Genomic DNA, 19,799 nt, shown 5'->3' on the forward strand with positions numbered 1-19,799 from the left:
GTCAGGGAGGGGGTAGGGGGCTGGGTATAAGGCTGCAGTGGGTAGTCAGAAAGGTGGGTTGTTGTATCTTAGGGGGACCGTTCCCAATCCACATTGGGCATTCCCCTAAGATAGGACCCTCCCTTCCTTCCTGTCCTTTGAAGAGATTATTTTTAAAAATGGGCTGCACACTCCCACCCAACTGCCACGCCAATGGTTTTATGGTGTGGGCAGCATATTATCAGGGTCAGTTGGCTTGGTAACAAGTCTAATTGACCCTTAATTATCTATTCAAACATGGCGGGCAGGCCACCAATTTTGGTGGCTGCCTAACCCCACCCCCCTCCCCCAACCCCCGTGTTATGGGGGTGAGCTCAGGGGTGGGTGGGAAAGTAGTGGATTGGATGCCTGCCCCTATTTTGCGTGCTGCCCCCACCACTGCACCGGAAACACGCCCGGTGGGGGCAAGTAAAATGCAGCCCACTATTTTTCTATTTTATTGTTCAAGAGTCACAAAGCCATCTAATTGAAAATTGATTTATGACATTCAAATTCATTCAAATCATGTCCTCTATGAATACTTTCCATACTCGAAGCTGCAAACAGCATGAAAACCCCTGTAATCAGCTTTATTATACTTTTAAGCTGTAAGTAGGTCAGGGTGCCTACAGAAGCCTGCTGAAGTTATGTGACAAAACTGGCATGTCTCAATTTTTTCACTAAGCAACACTTTCTGCTTTTCTTTAGCCGATGGTGCTCATTCCTGGAACATCGCCCATGTGACCTTTCATGCAACGGTCAAGTTTCGTTATGTCTTCCAAGGTATAATTGGTAATGCCACAAATCCTACGGGCGGTATTTTCCTGGATGACGTTGCTTTTACTGAAACACGATGCCCTAATAGTGTCTGGCAAATAAAGAACTTCACTCATGTTCTTCAAAACACTGGAAGGAATGACAGTTTAAGAAGTCCACGGTTTTATAGCCCAGAAGGTTATGGCTATGGCGTCACTTTAACTCCTCATTCTCGTTTTGAAAACTACATTGGGCTCCATTTCCATCTGTGCAGTGGTGAAAACGATGGCAACCTCGAGTGGCCAGCTGGGAACAGGCAAGCCATTCTCACAGTAATGGACCAAGATCCTGACGTAAAACTTAGAATGTCATCCAGTAGAAGCTTCACTACAAATGGAAGCCAAGTAATAGCAGGTGAGAAAATAAAGTTGTATATCTCCAAAGGAACTCCTGCACAATGCTGTAGGGTTGGAACATTACCCGCTAGAAAGGAACTGCTCATTGGGCCTAATAACCTCTCATTGTTCTCGGTTAACATGACCCATGTCTGGCAAAAAGTTCAATTAATTTTGTGTTACATGAGTGAAAATGATCAATTAACATTAAACAATGTTGTTGAGAAAAGCAAGAATCTCAAGCCAGCAAAATAATCTTTTTTGCTAGTTCTACTGAGAACTGCATAGCCCCTCGCTGTAGCCTTGAGCTTGTTCCCTTCTCTATCTCTCCCCTCATGCCCTCTCTGAACACAGCTTGTCCATGAAACCTATCTCCTGTTCCCTCAACCCTATTCCCGCCAAGTTGCAGATCATCTAATGTCCCTTCCCAATCACCATATTAACTGATATGGTGCCTAAGCTCACTGTCTTCAGGCACTGTCTCCTCCCTCTTCAAATCTGCCATTATTATAAACCTCCTCAAAAAACACAATGACTCCTCTCTCCTTTTGAAACACTGCCCACTTTCCACCCTCCCTTTCCTCTCTAAAGTTCTTGAATGCGTTGTCACCTCCCAAATCTGTGCTCAGTTTTCCTGCAACTCTACCGTTGAACCCTTCTTATCAGGTTTGTGCACCGGAACAGCACTGACATGGCCCTTACCAAAGTCACAAATGACATTCTATGTGACTGCAACAAAGGTAAAGTATTCCTCCTCATCCTTGTCAACCTGTCTGCAGCCTTTGACACAGCTGACGCTATGATTCTCCTCCACCACCTCGTCTTGTTGTGGCAAGTTGGGTAGGTCTGCCCTCACTGGGTTGCATTCCTATCTGTCCAGCACAAATGATGAGGCTGAAATATAAGGTATGCTGAGGAGTGGGATGGGAAACTGCACTATTGACACCATCAAGAATGCTGGAAGTGGAGTAACAGTTATCATTTCATTGTTTGGAGAGTTTCAGACGATAATAACAGTATTAGAGTATTCCTCTATCAGAGAATTTCTATTTTTTAAATTCTTTCGCGGGCCAACATGTGTTACCCATCCCTAATTTTCCTTGAGTGGCTTACTAGGCCATAAGACAATGAAGAGTCAACCACATTGCTATCCATGCGTGAGGCCAGTCTGATTGCACAATCTCTGAAACAAGAGCAAGCTTGCCAATTGTGCATAGTGTTATAAAAAGCAGCAACCAAACATCAGACTTTTTAAAGGTCAGTGTTTCAAGGTTGTGCTGTTGGGAAGCTCTGCTGCCAGTCATGATTATTCCGAAAATTACAGGTGAACTGACCACGGTTCTTCACCTAGAATCTTCAAAGGCAGCGCAAACTCAGAAAATTGTCCCATTGTTGTCTATTTGATGACAAGGATTGTCTAATGGCTACTCCCAAGTTGATCACCTAGTTACCTTATTAGGGCATAATTGTATTTTTCTGTTCCCTAAAATTCTTATGATCATAGAGCCATATGGTATCAGTTGAATTTTACAAATGCTTATTAGCTGTTTGATATAGAAAAATAGCATGCCTAGTATATCATCCATCAAACAACAAACCCTTAGCAACCTGTTGAGGAAAACCATTTGATTATTTTGTCAATTAGGTAACAATATAATTTCATAGTGACAATATGATAATATATTATTGCACCCGGTTGAATCAAATAAAAATATTATCTGCATGATGTGTTCCATGCAATCTTTTCTCTTATAAGAAAAGCCTCATTACTTAGCCCTACAGCTTTCTCCTCAATGGGCTGTGAAGAGAAGATCACTAAAAGTGCAATACCATCGGTGAATCTATAGGTCACCATGTATATTTGTACAAGTAACAACTGCATAAGGCTCCAACAAGCCAGCATTTCTTCAATCTAATGCAATATTTAGTTTTAACATTTTTCTGAATAGTGCAAAACCTAGGTGAATGATAAAAATGAAGACAGTCACACCATTAACTTGTCAGACATTTTCTATTTTTATTTTAGATTTCCAGTACTCAGGATTTTGTTTTTAACTATAATGTTTAATGTGGTATGGAAGTCATTTAATATAACTACAGCTGTATGAATTTAATTACAGGCAGAAATGACACCTTCCTATGGGACAAGCCTACCCTCACCGGAACCTATGATTCTACTTGCGACTGCTACTGGAGTAATATCTCCTGGGGTTGGTCAGCGTTCATATCACAGAAGCAGCTTCAACGTAGAAGCTTCTTAAAAAATGACAACCTGATTATTTTAATTGAGTTTGATGGTAAAGCAAATTTTCTTCCCTTACTTTCTTTTGCTGCTGCTAATTAATTTTTCCTCAGAGTTCATGATCTTTAAAAATGCTTATTGCTGCCTGTACCTTTTTCAGTATTAACAGTGAGTGACAGTTATTTTGACATAAAGCTCTTGCAGTGAAATCGGGTAAATATAGAACTGATAAATCCTTTAAAACAATGTGATGATCTTAGTGATAGCTAGAAAGAGAACATATGCAAGAGCTCCAATTTCAAATGCAGGTACCTATGAGGGATGAATTTCGATACATTTTGTAAGGTGAAGAGTCTCGCTGGATGGAAGTATGGACTGGAGAATTGCTACATTTAAACCAATGAATGGAAAACCTTGAATCACTGTAAATTGGGTGCACTGCTATCTGTACCTATTCCCCTGATCCGGTTAACCTGATGAACAAGACTCACAGGCCATCGCAAAATTTACCCACTTTTTATTATATAGTATTAAAAGGAAATGCACAATGATGTAACGTTGTTTTCCGAGTAGCAGCCCCTTTCATGATTTGGTGAGGCAAATGTGTGGATTAATAGTTGACCTCCAAAAACAACATGTTGCCTTAATGTGCTACTTTATCAAACACATCTATAAAGTCCTATACGAGATTGTCATATTACGGATATTGCTCTGTTTAGAGTCTCTGACCAATGAATACAGAGCTATGTGCATTGCCAATTAAATTTTAAGAGATGTTAAGAGAGAAACAGCTATCTCATTTCAGGATAATGTTTGAAAGGGGCTACTTGGGAAGATTTTGTATTTGTTTTGTGCTGTCTACAGCTGTGATGCAGCTACTGTGTTGTGAAGTGGCATGAGATGATCGTTTGGAGAGAGCCCTGTACCTCTTTCCTAAGATCACTTCAGATAGCTTCACACCTAATTGCGCAAATTTCAAGGAGGATTCTGCAATTTCAGTCGGCAATGCAGGGAGACTCACCCATGAGGGCATGTGATTTTCCTTTTTTCTTAATTTTAATGGACCAAGGAATATGGGCTGTGAGTGCCGCAATCTGTATCAAAATCACTGAATTGTTCCTTTTATGTCAGTGTGAATCTAAAACTGCATGACAATGACCCAACCTACAGACTAACTACATGACTATTGTCATAGTTTGCCAAGCCCTGCTACATTTTCCTTGTTGCTTTGCGGCAAACTGGGATATCCATAAGCAGATAAGGACCAGAGCAAATGTTATTCGTGCATTAGAGGAAAGACTTGCAGTTGCATAGCGCCTTTTAAACCTCAGCACCTCTCAAAGCACCTTATACCCAATTATGAACTTCTGAAGCATAGTCACTGCCAGAACTGCCTTCAAGCAGGATTCCAGAGCATTCCGGATGTATAGTCAATGGACATTGGTCCTTGCTTTGTGCATGGAAGCTTCTTAAATTCTCTTTGAAGTAACTTACTCCACAGAGTCTTCTGCCCAATTGCGGAGAGATGTTTTGCTAAGGACAAAATCTATGCTGTGTTAAGCTAACATTCGGTGACTCACGGAATGACTGAAAAATTCCAATCTGTTGGTTTATTAACCCAATTACCCTCGTAAAGTTCAGACAATCTTCAACTATCAAATTTTAAAGGGGACAACAGCAGTCTATGAGCGGTGCTGGAGTCCAACCACTGCCCATGGAGGAGCCACTGCAAGAGTCAGCACTTTCAAGAGAGAAAACTGGGAGATAAAAGACAAACTAAGGGGTCTAAATTAGATAGCCCCTGAAAATGGGCCTGGGGATCATGATGCGCGATTAAACTGGATCCATTATATTGGAATGCAGGCAGCATGCCAATCTTGTACTGTCTGCTCATTTAATGATTTCAGTTCATTCACCAAACTGTTCATTAGCTGCACCCGTCAGCAGGGGTTGTAAGATTGTAACTTACTTTCACCACTTAAAGCCAGACTGCACCTCTTAAAAGGACAGCCACATTGCAGCTGGAGGTGCTGGGAGTTGTGCAGCAAGAGAATATGTCCTGGGAAATAGTAAGGAAAGGCACCAAATGGAAGAGAATGGGCTTCAGATGCTGCACTGCAGACCTTGGTAGAGGAGGTGGAAGGAACGAGAGATGTCCTGTATTTGTGGGGGTGCAGGACAGTCTCCAAGCATATGGTCAAAGGCAGTGGAAGTAGATAGTCTGGAGATCAGTGCCAGGAGTCAAGTCTCCAGGACCTAGAGGGCCGTGCCACAAGTAGTTCCTTCGCCTCCGTCGCATCTGTTCTGATGATGCTACTTTCAAAAACAGTTCCTCTGACATGTCTTCCTTCTTCCTTAACTGAGGTTTTCCACCCACGGTGGTTGACAGGGCCCTCAACCCTGTCCGGCCCATCTCCCGCGCATCCGCCCTCACACCTTCCTCTCCCTCCCAGAACCATGATTGGGTCCCCCATGTCCTCACTTATCACCCCACCAGCCTCTGCATTCAAAGGATCATCCTCCGCCATTTCTGCCAACTCCAGCATGATGCCACCACCAAACACATCTTCCCTTCACCCCGCCCACCCCCCGGCGGCATTCCGCAGGGATCGTTCCCTCCGGGACACCCTGGTCCACTCCTCCATCACCCCCTATACCTCAACTCCCTCCCACGGCACCTTCCCATGCAACCGCAGAAGGTGCAACACCTGCCCCTTTACTTCCCCTCTCCTCACTGTCCAAGGGCCCAAACACTCCTTAAGTGAAGCAGCATTTCACTTGCACTTCCCTCAATTTCGTGCTCCCAATTCACTGCTCCCAATGCGGTTTCCTCTACATTGGAGAGACCAAACGCAGACTGGGTGACCGCTTTGCAGAACACCTTCGGTCTGTCCGCAAGGATGACCCAGACCTCCCTGTCGCTTGCCATTTCAACACACCACACTGTTCTCATGCCCACATGTCTGTCCTTGGCCTGCTGCAATGTTCCAGTGAAGCTCAACGCAAACTGGAGGAACAGCACTTCATCTTCCGACTAGGCACGTTACAGCCTTCCGGACTGAATATTGAGTTCAACGACTTTAGATCATGAACTCTCTCCTCCATCCCCACCCCCTTTCCGATCCCCCTTTTCCCCAATAATTTATATAAATTTTTCTTTTCCCATCTATTTCCATTATTTTTGAATGTATTTCCATGCATTGTTTTATCTCTACCTTTTAGCCTATTTCGATCCCTTCCCCCCACCCCACCCCCACTAGGGCTATCTGTACCTTGCTTGCCCTGCTTTCTACCCTTAATGTCACCTATTAGCACATTCCTTAGCTAATATCACCACCTTCAACACCTCTTTGACCTTTTGTCTATGACATCTTTTGGCAATCTCTACCTATCACTGGCCCTCTATACAGCTCTACCTGTCCCACCCCCCCTCCCCTTAAACCAGCTTATATTTCACCTCTCTTCTATTTTTCCTTAGTTCTGTTGAAGAGTCATACGAACTCGAAACGTTCACTGTGTTCTTCTCCGCAGATGTTGTCAGACCTGCTGAGTTTTTCCAGGTATTTTTAGTTTTGTTTTTATCTTATATATGGTATTTGCTGCTACCATTGTGCGTAGTGGTGGATGTGGTGAATGTTTAAGGCGGTGTATAGGGTGCTGATCAAGCTTTGTACTAGATGGTACTTCTTGATGTTGTTGGAACTGCACTCATCCAGGTAGGTGGATGAAATTCCATCACACTCTTGACTTGTGCCTTGTAGAGGATGGACAGGCTTTGAGGAGTCAGGAGGTTAGTTACTCACCACAGGATTTCCAAGCTCTGAGCTGCTCTTGTAGCCACAGTTTTTATATGGCTGGTTGAATTCAGTTTCTAGGCAATGGTAACCTCCAAGCTATTGATGGATGTTAGCGACAGAATAATGTGATGCCTACCATGCAACCTGTAGACTTTCACTATTCAGGCTCCCTGAAGATTTATACCACTGGCAAAATTGGATAGTGGCTGGTACCTGTTTGAAAACCCAAGGTAACTCAGGAGAGCAGGGAAAAAAGTAAAGAGGGAATTATTAAATTATTATTCGATAATAATTTGCACTATTATAAAATTATGCAACCCAATAACTAAATTCAAATGATTTTTTTTTAAAGATCTGACTCCACTGATTAAAACCGAAGTTCCAATTCATCCCCCAAGCTTTCATGAAAGGCATCGGCAAGCAGTGGAATATGCTGGATACGTACAAGAGCAGCAGCCTCAGAGCCCCCTCAGAGATTCGTGTGCTCCTGGATATTGCCTGAACAGGGGGGTGTGTGTTATGACAAAAGGGAAAGCAAGTTGCAGGTAGGTGTAGTTTCCTGAACTTGTTTGGAGATATTCTGAGGAAAGGAAATAGTTGTTATCTCACTCCAGTTATAGATTAACATTTATTGCACAGTGCGATTAGAGTGTATGTCCAATCATTTTTTTGCCTTAGCAAGCACAAGGTCATCTGACCTCCGGTCACACTATTCAACAGTACAGCCATTACTTCACATCAGCCAGCAATGTATTCCAAAAGTCTATGCATTTGGTCATTGAAAGTCCACAGCTTTGAGGGCAATTTTAAAAGTAAGTATCAGGGTTTGAACATTGTCCTATTCCTGGTCTACCATTATCCAGCATCTGTCTAGGTTTAGGAATTGACAATAGCTGTCAATGTAGATTTTCCAATTTTGTTCTTCAGCATTAAGTAATTGTCTATGAGGTTACACATGGCATAAAAGTGGATAAATCCTAGTGGCAGTGTTTAATGGAGGCAATGGAGGTTTCACTCACCGGCTAGAGAGCCAGTGAGAGCCCCGCATCGCCTCCTTTTTGGAAGGCCTCTCAGGCACATAACTGGGCAGCAGTGAGCCTTCCCCCCGGATCAAGGGCCCGGGGTCAGGAATCCCGCCCCTGAGAGTTGACGGCCAATCAGGGGCTGGGCAGCTTTGCATCGCTCAGCAGTGCCATTGGGAGCGGTGGCTGCTATTGTCAATGCACTCACCTGCAGCACAGGATTGTTGAGGGACCCAGGCCAGAGGTGAGTCATGGCAGGATGGGGGGTCATGGGGACAGGGTCAGCAAATAGGGCAGGGGTGTGGTTCTCAGCGTGCACCCTCCTCCCCAATGCCAGGTCTCTTGATCAGCGACTGAGTGCCTATGAATGAGGGAATCAGAACCTCCACCCCCTGAAGCCCACAAGCAACCCCAACAGGCTGTGCATTTCAGGCTTCCCAGATGGCAAGTCTCCCACCCTCTGCTAGGTTAATACCTGCGGCAGTGGGATGAGGCTCTTAAGTGGGCATTAATTGCTGCCCACTTAAGAGCCTCAATTAGCAGTGGGGTAGGAAGGCTGCCCACAAGCTTTCCCACCCCAGAGTTAAGTGGGGGCAGAGGCAGGAAGGCTGTGGGGTCTCCACCTGCCACTTTTCTGCCCAATTAAATATCCCATGCCACCAAACTCTCCACAGTGGAGGACATTAAATTCCACCGGAGAATAGTTTGAGCTTTGGTAACGGACAGTCATATTTTTCGCTATTCTATTTCAGATGTGCCTCAACTCAAACACACCTGTACTTCGGTGAGCGTTGTGAGACAGCACAGATTCATGGTTCTCTCTTTGGGGTTATGATTGGAGCAACTGCAGGTGTGATAGCACTGGCCATTGCTATTATTAGCATGATTACAAAAAAACGTAATTGATGCCAAACAAAGTGTAAAGACGTCTGATTGGAAACCTACTTTATGAATAAATCACAAACCTTTTAAAGATTTTTTTATTTTGTAAGAGTTACTGAGGGAAGCATTGCTTTATGAGTATATAATAATTCCATAAAGTTTGGACTATGCTTATGAATAATCACAGTAAACATTACTATTTCTTCTGATGGAAATAATTACTATGCTCAGGATAACCACACAGAAGTTGATACTTATTTTCCAGCCGGAACTATTCCCTGAAGTAACACTTATCACCCTTTATATAAATTACTGGAGGCCTTGCTTTTTATAGCAAAATGGTAGAATTTTAAATACTGAATTTGACTGATTTAATAAAGAGATCTCAAGAATCAATTCAAACATTGACTTTGATGAGTAGAATGATCTTTACTTGATTCAAACTTTGGTACATTTAATATCAGAGTCTTGATTTACTGCTATACTTGCCTTTCAAGTGCTCATTTTGTTCCAGCTTTCATTCTACCATTCTTAAGGCTCAGGCCATTGGTTTGCCTTCAGGTTCCTGCTCCACCATTTTGTGCTCTCAGGCTCCCATTCTGCCACTGAAATATCTCCCAGGATCATAGCCTACTGCTCCTTAATTGTATTTGTGGACATTGGTGGCAGTGCGTGAAACAGTCAATGTGCATTAAAAGCAGATTTCTGAAAAAAAATTAACTTCCCGCAACCTTTTTTTTCTCTTGAAAGGGGAAGACTGAGGGGGGATACAGTTGAATTGTTTAAAATGATGAAACCTTTGCGCTGGGTGTTGTCGATGTACTTGTGGAACCTGCCACTAGGTTTTCAGATGATGTCACCAAGGGGCAGCATGTAGATGAGAAATAAGATGGATCCTTGAGGGACACTGGAGTTGACAGTATGGAAGCAGGAAGAGAAGCCTTTACAGGTGATTTTCTGGCTATGATTAGAACAGTAAGAATGGAACAAGGTGAGGACAGACCCACCCAGCTGGGTAACGGTGGATAGGCGTTGGCGAAGGATAGTGTGGTCAACTGTGTCAAAGGCTGAAAGTACAGGTCAAGAAGGATGCGGAGGGATAGTCTACCTTTGTCACTCTGTGATAGATGCCATTTGTGACTTTGACAAGAACAGTTTCAGTACTGTGACAAGGGTCTGATTGGAGGGATTCAAACATGGAGTTCTGGGAAAGATGGGCTCAGAGTTAGCAGACAACAGCATGTTCATGGACTTTAGAGAGGAAAGGCTGGTTGGAGGTGGGGCAGTAGATTGCAAGGACAGAGGGGTCAAGAGATTTTTTTTATAAGGAGTGGGGTGTTGAGGGAAGATTTGAAGGAGAGAAGGACAATATCTGAGAAGAGAGAACCAATAACAATATCGGCTAACATGGAAGCCAGGAAGGGAAGTTCGGTGGTCAGCTATTTAGTGGGGATAGGATTGAGGGAACAGGAGGTGGATCTCATGGACAAGATGAACTTGGAGAGGGCATGAGGGGAGATAGGAGAGAAACTAGAGAAAGATGTGAGCTCAGGGCAAGGGCAGAGCACCTTAGATGAAGTTTGACCCAGTGGGCTGGGGGGAAGAGAGGGAAGTGGCAGAGGCTTATGATCGGATAGTCTCAGTTTTAGTGACAAAGAAGTCTGTGAGCTCTTCACATCTGTTGTTGGAGGTGACGGTGGAGGAGGCAAGGGAGAGAACATCGGAATGTAAGAAATAAGAGCAGGAGTAGGCTATTTGGCCTTTCAAGCCTGCTTTGCCATTCCTTAAGATCATGGTTGACCTGATTATGGCTTTATCTGCACTTTCTCCCTGTTCCCTATAACCCTTGACATCCTTGTAGATCAAAAATCTGTTTAACTCAGCCTTGAATACATTCAATGACCCAGCCTCCACTGCTCTCTGGGGTAGAGAATTCTAAAGATTAACAACCTGCTGAGAGAAGAAATTCCTCCTGATCTCCATCTTAAATGAGAGACGCCTTATTTTCAAACTGTGCCCCCCGTTCCAGATTTCCCCAAGAGAGGAATCATCCTCTCTGCATCTACCCTGTCAAGGCCCTTCAGAATCTTATTTGTTTCAATAAGATTACCTCTCATTCTTCTAAACTCCAGCCTGTTCAATCTTCCTTCATAAGACAAACTCCTCATCCCTGGAGTCAGCCTGGTGAACCTTCTCTGAACAACTATGCTGGAACTGTATAAAACGCTGGTTAGGCCACAGCTAGAGTATTGCGTGCAGTTCTGGAATCCACATTATAGGAAGGATTGTGATTGCACTAGAGAGAGTGCAGAGGAGATTTACCAGGATGTTGCCTGGGCTGGAGAGTTTTAGTTATGAGGAGAGATTGGATAGACCAGGATTATTTTCCCTGGAGCAGAGGAGATTGAGGGGGGACATGATTGAGGTGTATAAAGTTATGAGGGGCAAAGATAGGGTAGAACAGGAAGGAACTTTTCTCCTTGGTGGAGGGATCAATAACTAGGGGCTATAGATTTAAGGTTAGGGGCAGGAGGTTTAGAGGGGATGTGAGGAAGAATTTTTTCACCCAGAGGGTGGTGGGAATCTGGAACTCTCTGCCTGAAAGGGTGGTAGAGGCAGAAACCCTCATAACATTTAAGAAGTATTTGGATGTGCACTTGCGATGCCATGGCATACAAGGCTATGGGCCTAGTGCTGGAAAATGGGATTAGAATAGTTAGGTACTTGTTTGGCTGGTGCAGACTCAATGGGGCGAAGGGCCTTTTTCTGTGCTGTAGACCTCTATGACTCTATGACTCTAAATTGGATCCAAGCAAGTTTCATTGCTCTACAGAGAATTTAAACACATGGCGGAGAAATTGGCCTGCACCGTGCCCAATTTGTGGATGCTAAATTGGTAATCGGGAGGTTAATTTGGGGCATCAATTGAGGCTCCAGATGTCTGGTTTTACCAGACAGTCTGGTTTTTAGCTGAACTGGTCACTGCACTGGTATTGGCTGGCTTTATACCTGATATTTTGACCCTTAGTCTACTTCAGAAATGAACCAGCAAGGGTCTGTGCTCTTTCATTTTCCCATCTGCAGGAGCCTTGATATGATGGGGTTACAGAAAACTTTCTTTCATCTTTTTTTCCAACCTTTCCTCCCACCACCCCCCACAGCCGAATCTCCATGCATAATTATGTCACCCCCCAAATGTGATGACACCAACCCCCGTGCTTCACAAATTGGTATCCAGAATTAAAAACAGAGAATGCTGGAAATACTCAGCAGGTCAGGCAGCGCCTTTGGAGAGAGAACCAGAGTTAATGTTTCAGGTCTGTGGCCTTTCGTCAGAACTTGGAAAAGTTAGGAATGTAATAGGTTTTGAGTAAGGAGTGGATGGGACAAGGACAAAGGAAGGCCTGTGATAGGGTGGAAGACAGGAGTGTTTGAATGACGGAAGAGTTAGTCTTCTAGGACCAAAGGGAATGGTGATGGAGCACAAAAAGGAACAGAGAAACAAAAGATGTATCTAGAGCTGGTGTTCTGTTGACTGAAAGTGATAATAAGAGAAAAACTGAGACATGCAAAGGAAACAAAGTGGCCGCAGTGATTATGATCTGAAGTTGTTGAACTCAATGTCGAGCCCGGAAAGCTGTAAAATGACTAATTGAAAGATGAGGTTCTGTTCCTCAAGTTTATACTGGGTTTCTAGTATCAGTGACCTCTGGTACTGGCCACTCTGCAGCAATGTATGACTGCCAAATTGGGAGCTAGCGACTTCCAAATGTCCAGGACACCCTCATGAAATAGGCATAGCTAGAAGAGCACAAGAAATAGGAGCAGGAGTAGACCATATGACCTGATCCACCACGCAATATGATCGTGGCTGATTTGGAGCTTCAACTCCATTTTCTTGCCTGCTTTCCATATCCCTTAATTTCCTGAGAGACCAAAAATCTCTGAAGAAGGGTCATGCAGACTCGAAATGTTAACTCTATTTCTCTCTCCACAGATGCTGTCAGACCTGCTGAGTTTTTCCAGCATTTTCTGCTTTTAGACCAAAAATCTGTCTATCCCAGAATTAAATGTATTCAACGATGGAGCATCCACAACCCTTTGGGGTAGAGAATTCCAAAGATTCACAACCTTTTGAGTGAAATAATTTCTCCTCATCTCAACCCTAAACAATCGGCCCCTTATCCTGAGACTGTGCAGAAACAATCTCTCAGCGTCTATCTTATTAAGCCGCTTCAGAACTTTGTACGTTTCGATGAGATGACCTCTCATTCTTCTAAACTCCAGAGAATATAAGCCCTATTTACTCTGTCCCTCATCATAGAACAACCCCCTCATCCCTAGGACCAATTTAGTGAACCTTCGCTGTATCGCCTCCAATGCAAATATACCCTTTCTTAAATGTGGAGACCAAAACTGCACACAGTACTCCAGATGCGGTCTCACCAAAACCCTGTACAATTGTAGCAATAAGGCCTTGTGAGTATGCTTATCAGGGGCTAATTGCTTGATCTAGAACTCTGCTGCCAAATTAATCAGAGACTGGGTGGAGTAAGTGCCACACAAGCAATGCTCAGATTTTCCAGGTCTATGAACCATCTAGGAAGAGCAAACTTGCTAATCCTGGCTCTACAACAGGACTGTGGCCTCTGCTGGCTTGACCAACACGCTCCCGTGTTCATGTCACCTCCCTGTTCCTCAAGAACTACCTGTGGGTTGGCTGGGGATCTGAGCCGACAAACCTTGGGCTGCCAACTTGGGCCTTTCATTCCAGGTGATTTTCCAATTTCTTCCCCCTTTGTGTCATAGTTATGAATTAAGGGCAACAGCAGCAAAAGACAACGTGGGGCAATTTTTTAAAAACTGAAATGTAGGTAATTATGTGGACCAGGTTGCAGGCAAGGGAGCAATACATTTTAAGGAGCTTTGGAAAGGAATTAGATAAGGTTTTGTCAGCAAAAGGGATTCAGGGATTTTCAAAATGCACCAAAGGAAGATTTGTGGAGAAGTGGACTGAAGGTTTTTTTTAATGCCCCTAAAATGTTACAATGTTACTAATCTCTGGGAGGATGAAGTATCAGTTACTAATGTGTGCTGACTATTCGACATTCTGCTGACACTGTGTGCAGTGAACCTGGATCAACAGATATAGATTTAAGGAGAAATCAACAGCAAAGTGAGAAAAAAAAGCGCATGAGAAGTGCTGGAGGGTCCATAATGGATGGATAGAGCTGGGCTAGTGTGTTTGCTGCATACAATGCCATCCATTGCAATAACTCAAGACTCCACTCATTTGACCTTCAACCATGAGAGCAGTGTACAAAGTTTTTCATCTTATATGCAAGTATATACAGTATATAATGCTTTTTGTTGCAGAGGTCTCTGCAGAATGAATTAATATTAACCCTTGATCTTAAAATATGTAAAATACTCTAAAATATATTGAAATAAAGATGTGTTTGAACAGACTTGAAGTAGAGCTTTTTTTTTGCAATATCAGTCGTGTAAATGCATCATTCTGTTGGTCATCTAGGCCAAGGGAGCTCCTTTGCTTGACTTGTGGACTTTGCTGAGCTGGCTGATTTCACCTGGGGTGGCTGTAGGGAGTGCTAAAATTGTACATAACATCCTTTAGCTAGGAAGGAATAAACAAAACATAAGCCAGGATTCTAGGCACCATTGAAGCAAATCTGGAGATGCAAGTGCCCAGATTTCCTCTGCTGTCAAAGCAAACAGGGTCAAGGGAAGGCACAAAAATGTAGCCTCCAGTAGGTTGATGATGCATCTAAGACGTTTCGCCACCACCGCCCACCCAACCCTAACCCTGCACCCCCCCCATCCCACCCTCCACCCCCCCAACCCTGCCCCCTCCCACCCCACCCCCACCCCCCCGGCCTCACCTCTGCCTGCTACCAGAGGAGAGTTTTGGTAAAAAGTTTCCCGTTGGGTTTCTTGCAGCAAGACTACATTGCACTGCCAGGTGAGGTAGCTGGGCAGTGAAAGCAACAGAAGCATGTGAATGATGAAATGATTGGTATCCCAGTAAGTAGAGACCAAATCCTAAACTACAAATGAAGTAGGGCTTGGAATGGATGGCGAGAAGGCTGCTGCAAGGCTGTCTCGCTCCATAGCAGCTCCAGGAAGCAGCAGTAAGTGGGGCAAATGAGACAAGAATTCTGTTTGCTTCAGACCCAGACACAGACTCTGTCCCCTCACCACCGGTGGCTGTCTAGATAAGGCAAGAAGAGAAAATCCCATTGGGGTGGTGAGTTGGTGTTAGGCTTCATGGTCCAAATGAGCATAATGCCTACCGCACCAGAGCAATCAGAAGCTCACCAGTTTCAAAAATGATGTGAAGCAACAATTGCAGAGATGATGACAGTTCTACACATCACTCCCATTCCCAAGATGTTGAGGTTCGCTGACAAGACTCACATGTAGATTTTGTGTGCCCCATTAGCCGTAAATCAGTATTGGGTGAAGTTATGAAAACTTCTCTTTACCATATGCCACCTCCCCTGCACTGATATTGAATTTCCAGAGGGAGGAAAATTGAGGAACTACTGAACGAAACAAATTCGGGATAAGGCAGTCGCTGATAAACTGTGGATGTTATAGGAAGGAAAAAGCAGCAGGCCCAGATGGATTTAATATAATAGTTTTCAAGGAAATAGCTAGTGAAACTGATCGTGTTCTTATCACCATCTTTATAAGGGTTACCAACCCTCCAGACTTGGAGGAATTTTGAGGAAGTAAAAATTAATCACCCGAGCACTTGCAAGCAACCAGTGAGAAAAATCATAGGCCCGTGGGAAATAATTGTCCTTTTTTCAATTTTCTTTGAATGTTGGAAATGGAGAATGGATGGCAAGATGCAACCAATTGGATAATGAGGAGCCTGCCCTAATTGATGTGGAAAGATGGATTTGCCTGAGGATGTAAGTGTTGGGTGACCAATGGTGGGAGGAAGAAAGTCATGTGATGAAAGTTTTTGGAAAACAACTAAGAAGAGGTGACAAACCTGTTAGGGTGAAATGGAAGTAGTGCCCAAGAACTCTTGAAAGTAGCTGCAATAGCTCAAATCTTTTAAAAACGTGTCAGGGGAACATGCCAAGGAATTACAGCTCAGTGATCTTAACAACTGTTATGGATAGACATTTGAAAAGTGTTCTTTAAAGGGTGTAATAAAATACCTAGGTAGGATGACATGCTAAGATGGGCCATGCTCTGCTAATTTTCTGCTCCCACAGGAGGTGAGGAAGGAAGCAGATAGACTTGAAAATTTGGTGGGGGTTGGTGTCGGGACCGATACCCCATTCCTTCCTGCCTCCATAGTATTCGGAAATAGAGATAGTTTAAGCAAGTTATATTGGTATTTGTAGGTGTTAGGAATGGGTTTTAGCTTTAAAGTTTAAGCTTGATTTGTATTTCTGTTGATTGAAAGTAGCTGCCAGGTGAGACTGGAGCAAAGGGGACAGTCCAAAGCTAAAGAAAACCCCCAAAAATCCAGGGGAGCGGAACAGGAGAAAGTCCCAAGCAGACTTTCTAGTGAAAGCAAGGGCATGAACCTGGAAAATGTCCTTTTAAGTGAAGTTAAGAGTGAGGGACAGAGAGAAAGGCTCCAAGCTTCAGATTTAAGGAGACAAAAGCTGCAGAAAGCAGATTTAAAACAAGAACAGCTTGCAAGAGGCAAGAAGGTCCAAAGAGACGGCTGTAGGTCTGTTACTCTTTGCTGTGGGCATGTGACGCAGTTGTGTACTGTTAGTGCTGAGTCAGTGATAGAGAGTGCGTGGAAGGCAGCTTGACTGCATGTGGTGACCCATCGGAGAGGAACATCGAAAGGAGAGTTTGAAACCCTGGAGGTGAACCCTTGCGGAAGGCGTCTGAGAGAAAGTGTCGGTTTGGGAGAAGCTTGGGTCGTTCCTCAACCTGCACTAATCTGTGCATGATCATGGACATTGGGAAAGTGGGGTGGCCACTGACAGCCAGCCCCCTGCCTTTGCTGCTGACCCCCATGACCCCTCTTCCCGTGACTCCCCACCTTGTGAGATTCCCCCCTCCCCCCACAACAGCACTTACCTTTTTCCTTCGTCGGCCTGTGATCCTGGGACTCCATGGGGTGTTGTTCTGGCAGCAGCCACAGCCTTCTCCGTGGTGCTGCCGAGTGCAAGAGCTGCCAGCCTCTGATTGGCCGGCAGCTCTTGGCGAGTGGGAAGTTGCCTTCCGGGGTTTTCAGCCTGGAGGAAGTCCCACCGCTGTCCACTTAACTGCCTGATGAGCAGAAGATACAGTGAGCCTTCCTTCTCAGAGGCAGCAAAGGTGTTTGCCGCTTTTTTGGGCAGCGAGAGAGACACCCGCTAAGAATGGAAGGTTCCGCCCATGGTGTCATCATAGATTTATGTGAGGGCAGTTTTGACTGAAAAATTGAGTAGAATTCTTTAAGGAAATGATGGGCTCTTGATGACAGCTGAATTTATGCGGATGTTATAATATTGAGGTCAATTTTAACCCCGCCTTCTTTATGGAAATCAAGCAGTTAGACAGTTAAAATCAAGCAGGTGACTTGACTGCCTATGTTCCACTAGGATACAGCTGTTTCCAATTTTAACTTTCTCTTCAGAGTTGTTGGAAAAGGTACATCATAGGATAAGCCTGCCCCACTACACCGCCCCTCAACCACACCCGCCCCCACCCCCCCACAACCCTGCACCCTCCTCTCTCTCTTGTTCCAAACTATAAAACTTCAGAATCCTGGTCAGCACATTACCCTGAGTGCCGGTGGGCAGCTCTGGGTCATCGCTGTGAATTTCCACAGGTCGGCCACCATCTCCTCCCTATGCTGAGTGGGAAATCAGCCAGAAGTACGTTAATGATGCTTGATGATTAAAATTGGCTTGTCCTCATTTTGCTGTGGGCATGTGGAAATCTAATTGAAACCAGCCAGAAACCCATTGGCAGTGAAACTACTCCCCCAGCATTGCAAACAAGGCTTTTTATATTCCGCTATAAATTGATTAGTCTACAACATGGAAATGTGTTGAAGAGAAGTTAAGATTTTGAAAATGGTTAAAAATGGACTCAACTGGAGTTTTTTTATTCAAAGGATTAATTTAGTTCTTAAAATTGTAATCCTTTTATTATTTTGCCTATTTGAGAAATTAGATAATAGACTTTCTACTATAAGGATGTAACTATGACCTGAGTGTTACTTATTTGCTTGTCTATGTTTTGGCAAATAAATTTAGCTCATAGCTAGTATTCTTTGTTTTTTATTGCTTATCTCAGTTGTAAAGCCATGCATTCTCTCGCACAAAGATCCATGAATAAGTCATTTGATTAAGACTGAGATTAAGATTAAAAAGTATGATTAAGATGTTTTGTAGACAATACAAAAATTGGCTGTGTGGTTGATACTGAAGAAGAAAGCTGCAGACTGCAGGAAAATGGACCCTAGTTAGGTGGGCGGAACAAAGGCAATTAGTTCAATCTGGAGAAGTGTTAGGTAATGCATTTGGGAAAGACTAACAAGGCAAGGAATTACACATTAAATTGTAGGGTACTGAGAACGTAGAGGAACAGAGGGAGGCGGTGGTGTAGTGGTATTGTCACTGGACTGGTATTCCAGAGACCCAGGGTAATGCACTGGGGACACAGATTCCAATCCCACCAAGGCAGATAGTGAAATTTGAATTCAGTAAAAACTGGAATTGAACGTCTCATGATGACCATGAAACCGTTGATGATTGTACTAAAAACCCACCGGGTTCACTAATGTCCTTTGGGGAAGGAAATCTGCTGTCCTTACCCGGCCAGGCCGACATGTGACCCCCACAGCAACATGGTTGACTCTTAAAAGGGCAATTAGGGATGGGCAATGAATGCTGGTCTATTCAGCAACACCACATCCCATGGTCAAACATAACCTTCAAGTGTATATCCATTGGTCCCTGAAAGTAAAAGGACAGGTAGATAAGGTGGTCAAGAGGCATATAAGATAATTGCCTTTATTAGCTGAGCATAGGATATAAGAGCAGGGAAGTTATGCTTGAACTGTATAAAACACAGCTGGAGCACTGCATGCAGCCCTGGTCACCACATTGTAGGTAAGATGTGCTTGCAATAGAGAGGGTATAAAAGAGATTTATGAGGATGTTGTCTGAACTGGAGAATTTTAGCTATGAGGAAAGATTGGATAGGCTAGGGTTGTTTTCTTTGGAACAGAGGATACTGAAGGGAGACCTAATTGAAGTGTATAAAATGACGAGGGGTCTGAGTAGAGTGGTTAGGAAAGCCCAATCCCCTTGGTTGAAGGGTCCGTAAACAGGGAAATGAGCAAAGGAATATATTTAGGTGTAGAGGGGGTTTGAAGGAAGACATTTTCACCTAGAAGCTGGTGGGGCTGTAATTCACTGCCTGGAGGGGTACTAGAGACACAAATACTCAAAACATTTAAAAAGTATTTGGGTTATGCAACAACAAGGCTACGGACCAAGAGCTTGAAAGTGAGATTGGGTTGGATGGCTACCTGTCGGCCAGTGCAGACATGATGGGCTGAATGGCCTTCTTCTGTGCTGTCAGTTTTTATAACTCTGTGATTTTTATACACTGCAGCATTTCAGTGCCATACAATGCAATTTCTTGCCTTGTGCAGCTATTTTTCAAGGGGAATATTATATTGTAAATTATG

The 19,799-nt window shown here is 43.9% G+C and overlaps 1 protein-coding gene across 1 annotated transcript in view; it reads left to right on the top strand.

Moving 5' to 3' along the window:
- mep1a.2 (meprin A, alpha (PABA peptide hydrolase), tandem duplicate 2) overlaps positions 1-9,136 on the top strand; it is a 32,520-nt gene extending 23,384 nt beyond the window's left edge. The window contains exons 10-13 of the mRNA XM_078541374.1: positions 727-1,176; positions 3,305-3,466; positions 7,561-7,753; positions 8,983-9,136. Of these exons, the coding sequence (XP_078397500.1) occupies positions 727-1,176; positions 3,305-3,466; positions 7,561-7,753; positions 8,983-9,136 (959 nt within the window). The remainder of the gene's footprint in view (positions 1-726; positions 1,177-3,304; positions 3,467-7,560; positions 7,754-8,982) is intronic.
- Positions 9,137-19,799: the final 10,663 nt, after the last annotated feature.

Source organism: Cetorhinus maximus, chromosome 5 (genome assembly GCF_964194155.1).
Source record: "Cetorhinus maximus chromosome 5, sCetMax3.hap1.1, whole genome shotgun sequence".
Taxonomy (NCBI): Eukaryota; Metazoa; Chordata; class Chondrichthyes; order Lamniformes; family Cetorhinidae; genus Cetorhinus; species Cetorhinus maximus.